The sequence below is a fragment of the Ammodytes marinus genome (assembly GCF_949987685.1).
Source record: "Ammodytes marinus genome assembly, chromosome: 12".
NCBI lineage: Eukaryota > Metazoa > Chordata > Actinopteri > Uranoscopiformes > Ammodytidae > Ammodytes > Ammodytes marinus.
In genome coordinates, this window is record NC_137216.1 from 22,020,571 (window position 1) to 22,039,503 (window position 18,933).

General features: G+C 40.3%; 2 protein-coding genes across 2 annotated transcripts; one reads left to right on the plus strand and one right to left on the minus strand.

Moving 5' to 3' along the window:
• Positions 1-769: 769 nt before the first annotated feature.
• Positions 770-3,171, minus strand: c9h13orf42 (chromosome 9 C13orf42 homolog; the record flags this gene model as incomplete). The annotated part of the gene is made up of 3 exons (XM_080038701.1): positions 770-1,020; positions 2,499-2,646; positions 2,740-3,171. 3 exons carry the CDS (start codon positions 3,169-3,171, stop codon positions 770-772), a joined length of 831 nt encoding a protein of 276 aa, XP_079894827.1.
• Positions 3,172-4,980: 1,809 nt separating this feature from the next.
• Positions 4,981-8,271, plus strand: LOC307258827 (TLR adapter interacting with SLC15A4 on the lysosome; the record flags this gene model as incomplete). Its single annotated transcript, XM_080038494.1, has 2 exons — positions 4,981-5,111; positions 7,313-8,271. Exon 2 carries the CDS (start codon positions 7,315-7,317, stop codon positions 8,269-8,271), a length of 957 nt encoding a protein of 318 aa, XP_079894620.1. The 5' UTR covers positions 4,981-5,111; positions 7,313-7,314.
• Positions 8,272-18,933: the final 10,662 nt, after the last annotated feature.

Here is an 18,933-nt window from a genome sequence, read left to right on the forward strand (position 1 = left end):
CTACCTCTCTCTTAGAAATGAAACAGGCGTTCATGCATTTCCCTTGGAACATATTCACCTTTCAGCCGGTCGGACTGCGCCTTGTGAAGGACACTGTTGCATTTTACCGCTGGCTTTAATACCGGTGAATGAGATGCAGCCGCCCTCAACCATAAATTCCATACACATCACAATCTGAATCATTGCTCTTATTTAATTAATTTAAAAATCATACTGCTATTAACAGATGGGTCAGACTAATTATGAGATGTGCAAAGGAATGAATTAATTTCAGACTTAGCTGTAAACCATGGATGTTATATTAACTAATTGAAAGTGACATCCTTTTGATTAAGTTTAATGTTTATATTAATCTGCAGTTGATAAAATCCCTGAAACAAATCCTAGTGTATAGGCCTTTTTATACAGAAGACATTTTCACAAGTCATAGTAGGATAAAGCAAAGGCGTAAAATACAATTCATGATGGCTGAATTCCATTGAATTGCTTCATCTTCAGGGTCTTGGTGTTCGTAATAGCTCACTGTCACACATATCTTACAGTGATACTTAAGTGGAACGGGGCCATTATTGATAATATTTGTGACACCAAACTACAAATCAAAATGTCTTCTGTGAATAAAGGTCTATTTGGGATCATTTATTTATCTTTTACGTTGTGTTTTATTAATAAGTATTAGTATTTGCATCATGGATTTGTTCAACAGTCCATACAAACCAGGTTGAGTTTTGTGTGGCCGTGCTTGCGGGTTTCAAATGTCCATCGAGCTTCACTGCTTTTTTAATTTGGGCTTGAAGCGCAGGGTCTGGAATGCACTCTCCACCACTTTGGGCAGATGGATCGGGTTCCTCTGCAGCCTCAGTCGGCTGCTGGTGGAGCCGCTCTGGTTCTTCTTCTTCTTCTTGGTCTTTTCCTTGGCACTACTGTCGTGAAGCGCTTCCTGCTCGGAGCCCTCTGCCACCCGAGGAACCCGCAAGACCCAGTTAGAGTGGAGGTCGTGATCCGCTGAGCTGGAGGCCACTGTGGGAGAGAATGAAAATCTCTACTAATTAAGTTTGTCTCTGCCAATCCTTTAACCACACTTTGACCTGAAAGGAATAATTCAAATTTTTTTATTTTTAGATTTTTGTCTCACTCTCCGGTTCAAGTAAAGGTGACAGAAACCGTTCCTGGCAAAGGTCGGTCATCCAGGTTAGCTTAGCTCAAAAGTCTGGTAGCCATGGGGGAGCAGGTCAAAAGACAAACTTTACAACATCACTAAACGCTCCTGTTTGCTTATTGGCATGTGTTTATTTACCACAGCATGTTGCACTCTATATTTTTACATATTATGTCATTTAGAAACAAAATACATACTGGAAGGAAACCAGGAAGTGACTGTGACGGTCAAGTATGTATTTGATTCTAAAATAGGGTTATAATCACAAATAAAATGACTCAAAAAAAGTGGCCTATTTTCAGAATTTTGTAAAGGATTCATACTGTAAGCAGCATTTTTATGTTGCAGCTGGCCCACATGGGGCTGCACCTTAATGCTACAAATAACTAGTTCCACTTTATATGTTTACCCAATACCCTAATATGTCGCAATGTAATATATTACTTGAACTGTACATGTAAAAACTGTATTTAGGAAATACAACTTACAAAATATTCATCATCTTCTGTCTGTACATGCTTTGTTTGATGATGTTCTGACTGTGACTCTATTTTTATGTTCTCTGTTGTTTTTAAATGATTGTCTGTAACTAACTGTGCTGCTGCCTGTCTTGGCCAGGACTCTTTTGTAAAAGAGATTTTTAATCTCAATAAGACTTTCCTGGTTAAATAAAGGTCAAATAAAAAAAAAAAAAAAAAATCGTCAACATTTAAGCCAAAGAACTAATCAGGCAAGATTAGTGGAAACATATTTGTACCATGGATGTGAGTAAAGGGCTTGGAACACTTTACTCTTCCTTGAGGTCATTAAGGACAATAAGCAATACACCATAAACTGTTACAGGTCTTGGAATTAAAATAAGACTTAAATAAAAGCACAAATTAAAAGTACATTTAGGCTGATTTGTGAAATATTCAAAATAGAATAGCAGAATGGGCCCATTCTGAGAGTTATTTTATTGGATTATAATTATCGGGGCATCAAAGTGTAAACAACTTCTTGGCACCCCTGAAAATCTATTCCTGATGGGAGAAATATTCAGGTGTATTATGTAAGTAAAAGTATGTGAAAATGACCAGCAGCATGTAGATAAAGTAAATTACTCATGATGGAATCTGAGCAAACCTTATGTATCATTAAGGTCATGGTGTGCATGATTTATATAGCCTACACTATTGGGTTGTTTTATTGAGAAAAACACACATTTTATATAGCCTAATTATATCACGTTTTGTATATAAAATTGGGATTTGTCCTCCAGATGTATTGCATTACTTACAGTTTTGAATAATGACCTGCAATCCGTGGGTCATTAAAGATAAATAGAATGATAACTCACCTATGAAGTCTACATCTGCGTGACCATCATCAGTGTTGGGTTTGCGTTGAGGTTCGCTGTCGCAGCTGGCGATGACCGCGTCAAAGAACTGCAAAGTGTCCTCCTCATCGGGGACTGGAGGGGCAGAGGGTTTGGCTCCTCTTGATATCTGTATTTAAAAAACCAAAATACAATAAGAATGGACGGTTTGTCTTTGATATAGCCTGTCATGAAGTTCTGCGATGATTGGTTTCAAACCTACCGGCCTTTCCTTTGGGGGCGGCGGGGGCGCGTGCTTCTTCTTGGAGGACACCGTGGCCCTCGTATCGTCGGTGCTTTTTAAGTCGCTCGCGCTCTTTGTGTACTGCCGTCTCAAGGCCACGAGTGCCTCCAGGTACTCGAGGCAGTTCTGATTCTGAGAGTAAAGCCATATCCTGTCCTCTTGTCTCTGATAATAGTACAAGGTCGACTCGATGCTCACGGTGCTTTTGCTCCGTTTTAAAGTAGTGGTCGTGGAGCCCGCGGCCGCCTGCGTTCTCTCTCCCACCACCAACATGGAGGTGCTGCGGACCAGCCGGACGGTGCAGGCGCTGTGGTAATCCTGTTCGGACCGAAACCTGCCCACACCACCCCCGTCCCTACCCCTGTGTCCGGGATGGTTAGGACGGAACACATTATTGACCTTTCTAAACATCCCTCTTAAACGGACTCCTCCTGGGTTACACACATGTCCTTAGATTCTAAGGTGTTGGTCAAGCAGCTACCCCTATTCGCCTTCAAGCCAGACAACATGTCTCCAAACAAACAAACAAACAAACAAACAAACAAACAAACAAACAAACAAACAAACAAACAAACAAACAAACAAACAAACAAACAAACAAACAAACAAACAAACAAACAAACAAACTATAAGATGCCTTTAACCCTGTCTGGAGCTGTTCACTGTGGTCAGTCGCTGTCCAGGGTGCTGAAATTGCCGATCGGCTGCTCCATTGTCCATCCAGACAAAAGCAAAAGCAGCAGGCCCGAGTCTCAGACCTGATCTCAACATGTTTTAATGATATCGGGTGTTGCTCAGCAACATTGCTGTAGCAACGAGTCGGTAACTCTACACTTTGCGCTTCCATTACTACTGACCAGCAGCAGTCCTCCTGTGTCAGATATCCTCACTCATAAGAGACAACATAACAACACAGCCAGCGATCCAACAAACTCTGGGCTTGTAGTTTCACTACTTGTGGCCGTGAATCCACCTGTTAATTAACCATGTGTTTGACAAGACAGGAGATTATTAAAAGAAAAATATGACAAACTGAGGATGTGGGAAATTTGCAGTTTTTAGGATAGGCTAATATGAAATTAAAACTAAGATCACAATAACTAATGTAGTTGCATGGACGTCCAGGAAATTGTAAAAACGTCAGTAGCTATATGATGGTGTGTGATCTTATGTCAAGATTTCCTCGCCTTATAAATAATGAAACGGGTTCTCTCGTGTTTCATGCTTCTATTGTTGGGCTTCCATGCAGCAGCAAGTGGAGGAAGTCTGAACACATATGCAGACAAGGTGCTTCCACCTGGGAAAAATCCCATCCATAAATATAGCCTGGAAGTTTCTATTGCTTCTACTATATAACTGATTTAGGCCTCACCTTGGTTTCAGATTCATGTTAACTTTTCTACCCCTGAGGAGCTCAAATCAAGTGAGGGGAAATAACAGGTTTCTTAACTGGTTAATTGGGCTGAAAAAAAAAGTATCATTCCAAGGACTTAACTCAAGGTAAAGTAACTCAGACAGTTTGGCATTTACGCAAGCTCGCTGTATAGAGCAGGCACTGTTTCAATGAGGAAGTGATCATTTGTGGTTACATACAGTTACTGAGCGTGAAGTCACAGTTCTGCTTTGGCACATAGGAGGATAATAGGAGGTGTATTATTGTTATTCGACTAAGTGCCAAACCAACTTAAAGGTGCTTAACTCAGAATTTGTGGTGTGAAGTGAACCATCAGGAAAAACGAAAGCAGGAATCAGTATCGGTCGAACCGTCCGTTTCCTGCTAGGTTTAGTTTTTTATCAAATCCTTTTATATAGCTTATTCATTTCACTTCTGCTTTTAAATGCTTTGAAACCTCAATCTCACACACCTGTTCCATTTACAAAGAAACAAAACATTGGTGGTTTCTTTCCTCAGCTTTCTTTCATAAGAATATAACACCTGCCATTTCCCTTCATTTGAGCAAGATGAAAAACTGAAGCAGAGGTAGGTAGTATATTATTATGTAAAGCTGCAAACAATCTATAATTTACACAAGTTAGAACGGGAGGTGAAGATGTCTGTCTGTAACAATCCTATGCAAGATGATTAGCTGTAATGTATAGGATGTATAGTGATTAACACAGCCACAGGAATAGATAGAAAATGTCTGAAATTCCCACTTCCTCTTGGGGTTGGTATAAAACAACCCTCGTACATGACTGCAAACTCTTATTCATGCAGACCTTGAATCAAGTACACATTTGGTAGGCTTGACCAAAGTACTTTTCTCGGCTGTGATAAACACTGTGGAAGGACACTTGGCACCCTGAGGTGAAAGCTGACTGAGAGACTGTGATTCAGATTCTGCTCCAAGGTAGGGAGATGTTTGTTTTAGAGTAGTATGATTTATGTTTGTTATTGATAGATAAAAACAAGGTGCCCTGTGAATGGTCCTGTGTCTGTCATTGAGTTTTATGGTAATTTTATGGTCTTATTGTTTGTATTTGGTGCTGTTTTATATGAACTCTTTGTTGAGTTTTTAAGTATCTGAATAAAGGCCCATTAAGTGACATCTCAGGCTTATGAGCTGGGGCTATAAATGCTGTGGTATATGTGGCTTTGGTCCATGCTATTTATGTTTCTCTCCAAGTGGTGGAAAGTAACTACATTAAGTAAGTAGGTTCAATCCTGGTCTATTCTCCAGTAAAGTTTTGTGGTACCTGTATTTCACTTGAGTTCTTCCATTTTTTCACTACATTTCAGATGGGAATATTTGACTTTTTACTCCACTACATTAATCTGACAGTTATTACTAGCACATTTTACTTTGCATTTTACTTGTGATACTTTAAGTCAGTGGTTATCAATTATTTTCTGTCATGCCCCCCTAGGGGACAGAATTTTTTTCGCGCCCCCCCCCCCCCCCTAAATTGAAATACTGTTGAGAACCTGCTAATATTTATTTATTTATACACTCAACAAAAATATAAACGCAACACTTTTGTTTTTGCTCCCATTTTTCATGAGATGGACTTAAAGATCTAAAATTCATTCCAGATACACAATTGTACCATTTCTCTCAAACATTGTTCACAAATCTGTCTAAATGTGTGATAGTGAGCACTTCTGCTTTGCTGAGATAATCCATCCCACCTCACAGGTGTGCCACATCAAGATGCTGATCTGACATCATGATTAGTGCACATGTGTGCCTTAGACTGTCCACAATAAAAGGCCACCCTGAAATGTGCATTTTTCTGCTTTATTGGGGGTCTGGGGACTCAGAACCATTCAGTATCTGGTGTGACCACCATTTGCCTCATGCAGTGCAACACATCTTCTTCGCATAGAGTTTATCAGATTGTCAATTGTGGCCTGTGGAATGTTGGTCCACTCCTCTTCAATGGCTGTGCGAAGTTGCTGGAGACGGTTTATGGTGGAGAAATGAACATTCAATGCACGAGCAACAGAGATCTGGTTGACATTCCTGCTGTCAGCATGCCAATTGCACGCTCCCTCAATGCTTGTGGCATCTGTGGCATTTTGCTGTGAGACAAAACTGCATGATGTCAGATCAGCATCTTGATGTGGCACACCTGTGAGGTGGGATGGATTATCTCAGCAAAGCAGAAGTGCTCACTATCACACATTTAGACAGATTTGTGAACAATGTTTGAGAGAAATGGTACAATTGTGTATCTGGAATGAATTTTAGATCTTTAAGTCCATCTCATGAAAAATGGGAGCAAAAACAAAAGTGTTGCGTTTATATTTTTGTTGAGTGTATGTACAAAACCACTGTATGAGTTTCTGGCACGAGCATTCTGCATACAATCACCTTATTATCAAATTAGATGTTAGATTATACAATTAGCTGAGATAACTTCTGCAGCAACTTAAAAAAAATTAGAAGTTCAGTTTATTAGCTCAATTTGTAACATTTAAACAAGACTCCTCAGTCTGTGTGAATCTCAGGACAGATAAACAAGAGGAAATGATTAACTGAAGATTGCATTTCATTCAGAACATTTTTAAACTGTAAACATAGTTAAGGTGGTGTTTTTTTATTATGATAGGCCAATAGGCCTTCTGTGATGCGATAACCTATAATTCATTAATGTTTATGTTAGTCTACTTGCTTGATTTCTTTTTAAATAGCATACAGAGACACTTGGAGACACATGTGGACGTTTATTTACTGCAAATCGCGGCCTTTCGCTCGGTTATGACCATACACAAGCACACATCGCGCTCGCTAGCAAAATAACTTTTTTTTTGGTCAGTTGAAAATCAAGGCCACCCGCAACTCACCGCGCCCCATCATTTGAGAAGCACTGCTTTAAGTTCATTTTTGCTTCTAATACTTCTGTACTTTTACTTAAGATTTTAAATGCAGGACTTTGACCTGTGGTGCTATCTATCCATCCTACATCCATCCAGCCATCTATATGTACAGTAGCCTATATATACACATACAGTATATTGTATAGCATATAAATCTATGCTGACAGATGCTGCATTTTGTTGCATGGTGGATACTAACCTGCAGTGCGTTTTACTCACTCTTTGTTGCAGCCATGCTTTGTGAAGGCAGATTGTGGAGCATGATGTACGGTGAATCGGAGGAGCTGGATCCCCTCTGTCCTCAGAGCGCCCTCCACAGCGCTTGCGGGCTGCAGAGAGCAGCTGCTATCCTGATGCCGGGCTCCAGCAGACGCACTCCACTCCTTCATCACGGTTCCCCCGAGCAGACAGGTCGTGTGGACACCAGGAGTCCATCGCGGGGCTTTCACATTTCTCCACTGCAGTCCTTGCAGACAAATCTCCCCGGACAAATCTCCCCGGAGATCGAGATCCCAGTTCAGGCCTGCTCAGGTGGTGGTGAGTCCCCTTTCTTGGTTCCCTCCTCCTGTCAGAGCATCTGCCAAAACTACAGCGACCTCCATATCGGGGGCGACCAGGTGCTGCCTCTCTCGGCCAATGACGGCGAGCTCCGGCTCTGCACAGACGCCCAGGCTCTCAGCCCTTTCCTCCAGTCCTGTGACGTCCTCCCAGCTGTGGAGGATTCTCCCCCTGGACACAGATCTCAGGCTGGACTTGTGCATCCACTGAGAGGAGGTTCAAATCGCTGGAGACAGGGTAGCGCCCGCGATCGTAGCTTTCTGTTCCAGGGGCGTGAAGGCCCATTCTCCAACTCTCTTCTAAACCACTATCTGGAGCAGAAACTCTTAGATCTGTATCAGCAGTACATGATGGAGAACATGGCCAGGGAAGGGGGCCCTGGTTCAGATTCTAACCCAGGCCCCATATGCCCTCTGCTGGGCTCAGAGCTGGTCCTTACCAGCCTAGACCAGATCACTTTGCAGCTGAGTCGAGAGGGGAACCTGGAGGCCTGCCAGGCCAAGGACATGGTCATCAGCTGCTTGCTGCGTGTCGCTGGTGACATGCACTCCAGTGAGATCATCAGCACTCCCTTTCTGCAGATTTCAAATGAGGCATCCGGGGAGCAGCTCAAAGAGAATAAAGAGGATTAACCCCAGTGTCAACGAACTCGCTCATCTAATTTTCCCTTTCATTTTTAGTTCTATCAACATCAAATAAGATTAAACTGATAACCATATTTCATATATTTTTTATTTCATAAGCTATTGAGAGAATGATATTGAAAGTAAATTTTGTTTATGATAAGTCATTACCGGGAGACGGTGCTGTGCTTATGTTTCATCATTTAAATATGCATTCATCCAATTAGCTGATGTACACGCTGTGTGTTGTGGTTGTGTAGGGTTCACTTTCCTAAAGTACAATAAAGACAGGAACTGAAAATCAAAACTGATATTTTCCGTTTTTTCAACATCATGTTCCTACTTTTTGTGTTGCTGGCTTTGTCTTCGAATAACAATCAACACTTTGTATGTCTGAGTATAATTTCTTCCTCTGTCTTTCTCGTCATTTAAAAAGCAAATTCAAAACAACATACTAGTTTTCAAAGTCAACAGGTTTGCTCAACTTTTAAAAATTGCAATGAAAAACTTATGCTGTGAGGTTGGATGTTTCCCCATTCACGGTGAAGAATGATGTATGGACAGAGTTTGACACTTGAGGGCTGTCAAGGTTTATGACTTGTACGTACGAGCATGATTACGTGACATGACACATAGCCTGTAAGTCAATCATGGTCCAGTATGCCACTCACACAACCTCCAAGGCATACAATGTGAGAATGGACTTTTCAGTGCTGAAGACATCTTCAATAGGACCTAAAAGCAGACTACTTGACATGGCCGGAAACAGTTCAGGGTTTTATTGATGTATTAAAAAGGTACAAAAGCTTTAAAGAATCATGAGGCAGCAAAGGGTAAAAACTGGAGAAGATGTTTAAAGAGCACCTATTATGCTTTTTCAACTTTTATGACCTATAAACGTTGTTATAATGATTTATAGTCATGTTTAACCATACTAAAGTGTCAAATAATGACTTACATGCATTTAGACGTATTCCCTGCTGACCATCTGGGGTGGCTGTGCAGACTAACACTAGGAACGCCGGTCGCGATTCACTTGTTCAAATTTCCGGGATTTATCTACGTAGGTCAATCCGGATTTTCCATGTATGGTAATACCGCAACGTGCTCAGGCACGCTCCGGCCATGCACCCACCTGCCTGCTCAAATCTGCCCGCGCGCCGAAAGTGTTCCGGAAGGTAACCAATCACAACGGAGTGGGGTTGGCAGGAGGGGGGCGAGGGGGCGGAGAAGGACGAAGCCCAGTATTGACAGAGAATGCTGAAAGCCCCAGATGAGAGGAAGCATTTCCCGAAAATCTACATAGTTTTTTGTGCTGTGATTCGTGTCAGGTTGCTCTATAGGAGTCATTAATGAGAAATTAAGACCAGAAAAGTAGTATAATAGGAGATCTTTAAACAGGCAAATCAGGGTCAAATGCGGCAGTTTACAAGATTCAAATTCCAGGTTTTCAGGTAACAGATTACATAAAAGGCCATGTAGCATTATGTAGCACATGGCAAAATCTGTCTGGCATGCACCTCATTCCATATCGAACACCCTTTTACTATACTACATAGTTTGCATGCAGTATGCAAAACATTTGGGACATACTATGATGTCATTACATTGCACCTCCTATTTGACCCTTTTGCTTAGATATCTGTTGCATTGCTGGTTGTTCTCTCAGATAATGTGATGGAAGTTCCACTGAACAGAGGATTGTGGGTCAGAATAGCCCAAAAAATCATGCTAGTTTGAACACTATAAATTGTGACCGGATGTAATAAGACATCCATTTTCTTTTCTTTTTTTGGGATACTGCATTTGACATCATGAATTGGGACATTCTAATCCCTTTTTCTGTCATATTAAATAGCATCAAAGTGTATTAAAACACACTCACAGAGTGAGTGAAAAAGGGCTAGTTAAATGTCTGTAGGGATGATGAGGAAAGTGAGAACAGGTGAGCTGGGAAGGTCAGGTGACTGGTGGGAAAGGAGTTATTGCAGGGCAGGAAGGAGTGGCTCTTGGGAGAGTGAGGTGAATGGAGGCAGGAGACAAGTCAGAGGGCATTTGGTTGACAGAGAGAGAAAAGTAATTTATGGGTCCTCAAGTGGGAGTGTGGGCAAGAGAGTGGGAATGGTTCTGTTATGCTGTTCAACTTTTTAAATATTTGCATATCAATAGCTTCAATGAGGAAGGAGTAGTATACTATATGTATGTTAAAGTTTTTTTTTCATTATTACAGAGCAATTTTTTTTATTTGTATTCCTAAACCTGTATTAAAACATACCTGGAGTGGATCTTTAGGTATCGTTGTTCTGATGTACTGACCAGTCTGTTTGGCCAGACAGCTGAGAAATACATTACAAAGCCTGATGCCGTCACTCAATATTGTGCTATTAAACAGATAGAATAGAATGCCACAATTTAACCAGCTGCTTATAAATATATATGTTGTTTTATTTCACAGCTAAAGATAAAGATATCATTGACTTGAGGCGAATGTCTGCAGTTTGATAAACAGCCACACGGGGGAAGCATTATCACCTAACCTATCCCAACCGTCCTATCCTATTTCAATGTTTGTAGAATAATGTTTAAGATGCTACACAATAGGAAAAGTTGGGAGAAAATTAGTAGTCTTTAGTGTTCAGACCACATTGGGATGTCCAATGTTGAGGTCAAGAGCTGTACAGGAATGGAATCTAGATGCTGGTGGTGGTAATCTAGGTGTGAAGAGCAATGTCATAGATCTGGATGGATGAGATGTGGAGCGAGACTCCTGGGTGGGACCACTGGTGTTTACCGAGTGAGTGGAGGTGAATGGGATGAAGGAAGGTCGCGTTTCTCTGACACTGAGCTGGCAGCTGAGCCTATAGCATAGAAAAGGAAACGTTTTTTAAACTCTGATGCCAACGAGATGATTGGCTAACAGAGGTCATGGCAAAATCTGATTGGTTTAAGTGGAAGAGTGAACGCCTAGAGCCAGTTGATTGAGTTGGAAGCAAGAACAGACAGAGACATAGACAAAGACACAGACAGAGACACAGACAAGGACACAGACAACAAACTAATAAATAGAATAAACTTGAAGTTTGTCAGTCCTTATTGAACTTTTATTAACCCCAGTGACTTTGACACACACCTTACGTTCCTCTATTTGCCATTATTCGTCCCTCATCCGCACTCTCCAGCCCTCTCCCTCTCCCAACATCTATCCATCCAGCTTCATACCATCTGCAGCCTGATACTGCTAATGTATGATGTCATCGGGACTGGATTGTAAATCTTCAGCACGCAGGCAGTCGGGCGATAAAAACAGCACATTTTACACTATGTGCTTGTGATACTGGTTCCTCTACTGTGTAAACAAAATACAGGCTCAAGATAGCGTTATCTACGTGGCTTGATTTATTTTGGGAAAATATTGCACTAACTCAGCAGGGCTGCAAAAAAGAATATATGTATTTTGCACACACTGGTGACATGTTGTCTTTTTATGTTTCCCCCCTATTCAAAGCGCTTTTGAAAGACCCCACGACTCCACTGCGGCTCAGTGCAGCCGTGGCCTTCTGAGCCAGCGTTTGATCAGCTTCCTTGTTTCCTGTCCAAACAACAGAGCCACAGGAGGAAACAGTGTTTACCGAGCGGAGCGCCCAATCCGAGCCCTGTGAAGTCTCAAGGCCGCAGAGACACATGTTTGGTATTTCTGCTTCTATCCGGATTGAACATTCCAGGTATACGTTAAAGGAACTGAATCCTTACAGACCTAAACAAAAACACGCTCACATATAAATATGATTCACCCAATGCCAAGTGCAGCACTGTGAGCATATTCAAACAAACTGATTTCCACAGACCTTGGGAAAAAATGAAAAGCAGACCTCCGGTTCCACCAGAAGATATGAATTGTTTTAAAGGGGCTGAAGGTAAAGCTACATAGTGCAGCTCTCTCTCTCTCTCTCTCTCACACACACACACACACACACACACACACACACACACACACACACACACACACACACACACACACACACACACACACACACACACACACACACACACACACACACACACACACACACACACACACACACACACACACACACACACACACACACACACACACACACACACACACACACACACACACACACACACACACACACACACACACACGTTGTGCGTTGTTGGTATTTATTCACAAACCCCTCAACTTCACCAAATTACACAAATTATGCAAAATGCTTACCTTACTGACTTGGTAGAAAACACAGTCTAAATAGAAGGACAAATGTTCTGTAATTAGTAGCAGCTCTGCATTTCAAGAACAAGTGAGGCTAACAGGTCAAAGAAGGAAGGAGAAGCCATTGAATAGGGGCAGGGAGAGAGACTGATAAAACGAAAGGCAATCTGCCATGTTTAAAAAAATAAAAATAAGTAAGAAACACGCTTTTCTCATGGTCTGTCCATGAAACTAACAGGAAGGTTGAAGTGTTGGAGCATCTTTCAGAGGTTCATAAAGTAATTTCCTTGTCACAAAGAGCTTTTAACATGGAGGGCGGCAAAGGCAAGGACGCAAGACTTTATATCAAAGCCAAGGTCCCACATACACTCTTACTATTGTGGCTGTAATGCTCTGTAGCCCTTTGTGGCTCGCCTTTATTTAAAAAGCTTTTAGTGTGTGAACCTTGTTAATTGGAAGATGCACTGTTTACTTGTATTAATCTTCCCTTTGTGATAAAATAAAATAAAAAATATCAAAATTTTTCAAGGCCTATTGATAGTCAAGATCCTCAGAGCTCTTTACTGGATTAGATATGGATATACACATGCTCACACATTGGCATACACAAAACACACCAACCAATTTCTTTTAATGTTAAATCATGAACGATTTTAAGGTAAAGCTGCACACATAAATGCAATAATCACATGCACACAAAAATAGCACACAGGTCGCTGTTCAAATAACATTGGTCCAGAAGCTGAGCTCTTTTCTTCTAATTCATATGGCCTTGAGCCATTATGTTATTTTTTCCCTTTCAGATTACATCTACCGGAGTGACCTAATGTTCAAGTGGCAACATGCTGGAACATGTAATGAGAGGCCTGCTCTGTGTACGGCTGATTGACACTGGGACATGTAGGTGGTGGAACGGGAGAACACACATTTCCCGGTCGGTTAGCCGCTCAAGGTTGCAGGGAGCCTGCTGCGGCGCGGCTGACCTTGGCTAAGCCGGAGCAGACAGAGGGAGACCTTGAGAGACAGCGGGGCAGCAGGATCTGGTGCTCAAAAGAGCTAAGGGAACATAATGTGGTAACGCATGACTATATATCACAGCACACCGTAACCCACGTGACTGTTGATGGGAACTGGCAGGAAAAACTTTATTTTAAATCCACGCACATGTTTATTCTTCTTGTCTATAGATATGTTCATACTGCAAACTTTGGTGGTTTAAATGCTACATGTTGATTGGTCCTTGAATATTTGATCTTGTTGGCCCAGTTGTTGGCAAATGAATGGGAGTGATATTTTCTAATACAATGTTCTCATGTTGTTCTTGTGTGTAATGATGAATGGATTATTATTATTATTATTATTATTATTATTATTATTATTATTATTATTATTATTATTATTATTATTATTATTATTATTATTATTATTATTATTATTATTATTATTGTTATTGTTATTGTTATTATTATTAGCCACACACTCCAGTCACACATGCAACTGTTGACTGCATTTTTCTGGAGTTTGTGACCCACTTATTCTGTTGTTGTTGTCTCTTGTTTTCATGTGTCTTTTGTCTCCTACAATGAATAATTTTGAAACAAAAGTGTTTGTTACAAGACTTTTATGAATGCATTTGACTGACTTGACTACTAACAATTCTTCACATCCATATCTGAACTTTTTGTTGTGGAGGGTAAGGTATTTAATGTTGACAGTTTAAAGTTGATTGATGTTGGGCAATTTAAATGGGTGAGACAGGATACAACTGGGCAACGTTGTCCTTGTGCTGAGAAGCAAAGGCCTCTTTTGTCGGACATTTTCAGCCGCCAAAACACACAGGAATCCGTCATAGCAATTCATCCATCTTCCCTTCTTGTCAGTGATATAAGTGTCTGAAAATCGAGAGCAACAGGGTCCTATATCCAATCTTTAATAAATACATTATCTCATCCCAATTCTTATAATTGCAGTTTTGTGTGCTGCTTTATTGCATACATATTTCTTTCTTGTTGCACCATAAAGATCTGGACTGAAGACATCATAAAAGTTAACTCAAGTGCACAACATTTGCACACTCTAAAGAACTATTTCAGTATACCTGAAGTAAAAGCTGTGAATAACATCAAAACTATTTTATTTCTGTATAAATGAAAGCTCAAGGTTAATGGGGTTGAATAAAAACTAAAAACTTGAAAAACATCGATTTTACCTTGTGTTGAGAACTTTACCATTTAACATTATTTTTGCAATTGTTCACCTGAATGGAGGTTGGAAGACGCATTTACAGTATGAGTCAAATAGCAAGGTGAGGTTAGTGTTTGGAAGTCAAAGGTTTTAGTGGGAGTTAATCTTTGATTGCTTTATATGAATGATAACTAAATAAATGAAGATTGCCCTCTGACATGAGAACAATTGTCTGGAAGTGATCGCTGAGTCTGACGAGATTTTCAGAAGATCAGTAATTTCAAAACACTTCGAAAAAAGTCTGTCATATTATTAAAAGACAGGAAACATTGCATTTTCAAGGCCCTGTGGATCTTTAATCACACAAGTATTGCAGAAGCAAAGCAAAGTCAGACAGTATGACTCACCTGCCGGTAAATCTATTACAGTCTAAAAGTCTGAATGTGTTTGTCGTCGCCTCAAGGTGCACAGTATCAAACAAAGAATACAAAGTGACACATTTTAATGAGTCATCTTGCTGTGTTTAATCACCATAAGAAAAGACAACAGTCATACCTTTTTTTACCTCCTTTATTCTTATTTGAAATGTTTCACCTACCATTGTCTTTTCCTTCACCTTTGTCTTTTCCTCATGCAAGCCTTTTCCTTTTTTCCCCTCACCACCACCCCTCCTCCCACGTCCCTTCCTGGCACGCCAACATTGTTATTAGTGTCATAATTTACCTCCTTATGCAAACATGACCCTGTCCTCGATATGCTGTAAGGCAAAAATATTCATGCTGTAGTCACAGTGAGACCAATAAAGAGTGAGATAGGAGGGACATAAATTTGCAGCGCCACTGCTACAATATTTCATATTTCACTCAGTAGCCTTTCCACGCATCATGTCTCACCCGCACACTGATGCATGCATGCCTTACATGTGTTTTCAGTAATGGCTATACATATGAAAAAGGCAACGTTATTTCATCGTGTGACATGTATTTGGATAAGAGGAATAGATCGCCAAGGACAAGCAGGGATATAAAGAAAGGACAGGAGAGGGAAAGATGGATGAAGGCATGGTAAATGGGTTTTATGCATACGAGGGTTCAGGTGGTGGCAATCTGCATTTTAATCGCTGTTATGTCTAAATGTATTTTTACAACGCCACTGACTAGTAAATCCTTTGTGACTTACCGGGGGTAAGACGGGGGAGCGTGAGATGATTGGAATGAAGGTGTGTGTCGCCAAAGTGAAGATGGCCTTTAAGTGGTGAGGACACTGAATGAAGTGAACCACTCTGAGTGGCACTGGGGGACTATTGTGCCGTATAGATTCGGTAGCACATCAACACTCATGGGTTTGACCTTGGCTGCCTCTCTCTCTCCTCCCTCCCCTCTCCATGTTAAGCCCCCACCCTTCCCTCACCCTCGGCCCCCAGGGGCCCGACTCAACCTTGGCTAATTAGCCCACGTCCCGGTGGCATATGTTCAACACGCAATTTATCCACAACAAGGACATTACAACTGCAGTGTCCCGCCTCTGCACTGCCTCATGCTCACTCCCTTATTTTGTTGTTTATCCGTATTTGTGAGTTTTGCAAAACAGGTAGGAACGAGTTATCTTATCCTTTGAATTATGATTATTATTATTTTTTTGACATTCAACTTTAAGTAGCTATAATCATATTTTTTACTTTAAAAATGGATCAAATAAGTATTTAGACGAAGGGGTTCGCTTGTAGAAATGTATGTTAGAACATGTATGTATTCTGCTGATTTGTCTTCACTGCCTTCCCAGCTCATCGCTTTGATTTAAAGTCTGCAACTTTAAGGATTTGGATCAATCTTACCGATCTCAGCAGCTTAATTTCGAGCTGCAGCCGCTCTTTCTTTCCCTCAGGAGTTAGTAGAGACCAAAAACTGAACTACAAGTTCCCCATATCAACTTGAAAGGTAATATCATTGTTGTGTTTTTTCTGCACCTAAATGGCCCAGAAATCTGTTAATATGGGTTTGATGTAAATTATAAGAGAAAGCTTGAGATGAAAAATGCTGCGAAGCAGCCTGAGAGGTCTAAAAGCATTTGCCTTCAGAGATAATGCTTCTTCACAAATAACTAACATCAGCGACTGAGTGACAGAGCCACCAGCACTGCTATTCTTTACACCCTCAATGTCTTGTGTGTTTCTGAAGTACCTCTTAAGCCCATCTAGGTTTTTGATATATTTTGAGCTGTATTCGAAAACCTCTCAAGTAATTATTTACAAAGCATTTCTGTGTTAAATATAACTCTTAAAGATAGTAGTTAGGAGGATCTTTCAAATCAAAAGATCTAAAAATAAAAAAGCAAGGGACTACCACCTGCTCTTTGCTACTTTGTGGAAGAATTGAAATCCAATTTAGATAAGGGTGGAGTAGTTGGAGCAATTTTCCTGGATTTGAAAAAAGCTTTTGACACTGTAAACCATAATGTTTTAGTTTCTAAACTGTCTTCACATAACATCTCTACTGACACAATTAAATGGTTTTCATCATATCTATCAGGTAGGAAGAATTGCACCAGAATTAATGATATACTGTCCACTGAAAATACATGCTCAATAGGGGTTCCCCAGGGTTCCATTTTGGGCCCTCTATTGTTCAGTATGTATATAAATGATCTTCCCTTAGTTTGTCCTGATGTAAACATTCAAATGTATGCTGATGACACAGTGATATACGCATATGCAAAAACAAAACAACACGCAGCATACAAACTCAATGCAGCATTGAGTAAGATAGCGGACTGGTTGGATAATTCTTGTTTGACACTTAATACGTCAAAAACAGTTTGCATGTATTTCACTATACGCAAAAAGACCACTCAAGAGCCAGACATATTTGTTAAGGGAGAAAGGCTCAAGGTAGTAGAGGATTTTAAATACTTAGGGGTCATTGTTGACTCCCATTTAAGTTTTAAAAAACATATTAAAAAGGTCAATGGTCGAGTTAAAATGAACCTCGTACATTTTAAGATAATAAGGAATCAGTTGACCACAGAGGCAGCGAAACTTTACTTCCACTCAATGATTTTAACTCACATCTCATATTGCTTGCCCACCTGGTCCCAAGCAAATACAACTGCCCTGTCACTGATTCGCAAATCCTATAAAAAGGCTCTTAAAATTCTGGACAAAAAATCTAATTTATACCATCACTGTCCCATCATACAGAAGTATGGTTTATTTAGTCTGGACAATTTCATTTCTTTTTCAAACTGCTGTTTATTTTTTAAAATTGTAAATGATCTTGCTCCCCCCCCTCTTAAGAAATTTGTGAGTCTGAGTAGAGCAGAAAACAACACAAGAGCATCATCTAGAGGGGACTCATTAAGTGTGTTTAGAAGGACCACTTTTGGTCAAAGTGCCTTTTCTGTAAAAACAACAGGGCTATGGAACAGTATTCCTGTAGGTATTAGGCAAAGCAACACACTCAGTAGTTTTAAATCAGGTCTCAAGAAATGGCTAAAAACAAGGCAGCGATGTGAACATTTTTAGTCATTTATCTCATGTTTGGTGTTTTATGTTTACTTTATTATACATCTTGTTTTGGTGTATTCTTTTAACTAGATATGCCTTTTTGGTCATGCAATATTGTGAGCCTATATTTGCACATTGGGCACCTTTTAATTGTATTATCAAATTCTTGTATTATTATTCATTTTAATCCTTTTTGTTTTTAGCTTAACACCAACTCCTGTCCAGGGACTACAGACGAAAATTAGCCATGTGGCTATAATCTGGCTCAATTGTATATTGTGCACTGTCCCTGCTAAATAAACAATAAATGAAATGAAATGAAATTAGAAACAGTGCTGCAAGTGTTTGCTGCCAGCAGTCGGCCTCTATAAGGCTCATTTATGCTTTACGTCAGGGGCGGATCTACGGGTGGGCCTGGTTGGTACAGGCCCACCCAGATTGACAGTGGGCCCACCCAATTTTTAATGTTTAATTGTCTTTTCTCATACAATATATGTTTTTTTCTTGAATACATTTCTAATTTAAAATATTTACAGTAGCTACCAAAATATAATAATATTCAGAAACCCCTCTCGTAGCCTACTCATTAGTTCTGTCCAGTGACGTCTTTACGCAAAATCATGGTCGACGCAGACAACAGATGGCGGTTTCGTGCACTATCAGATTGCAGCCTCAATTAGCAATGGCTAAACTGCTCTCTTTGAGTCACTTTTAAAAAAAACGACGTCTACAAAATTATGATGAAACACCGTTG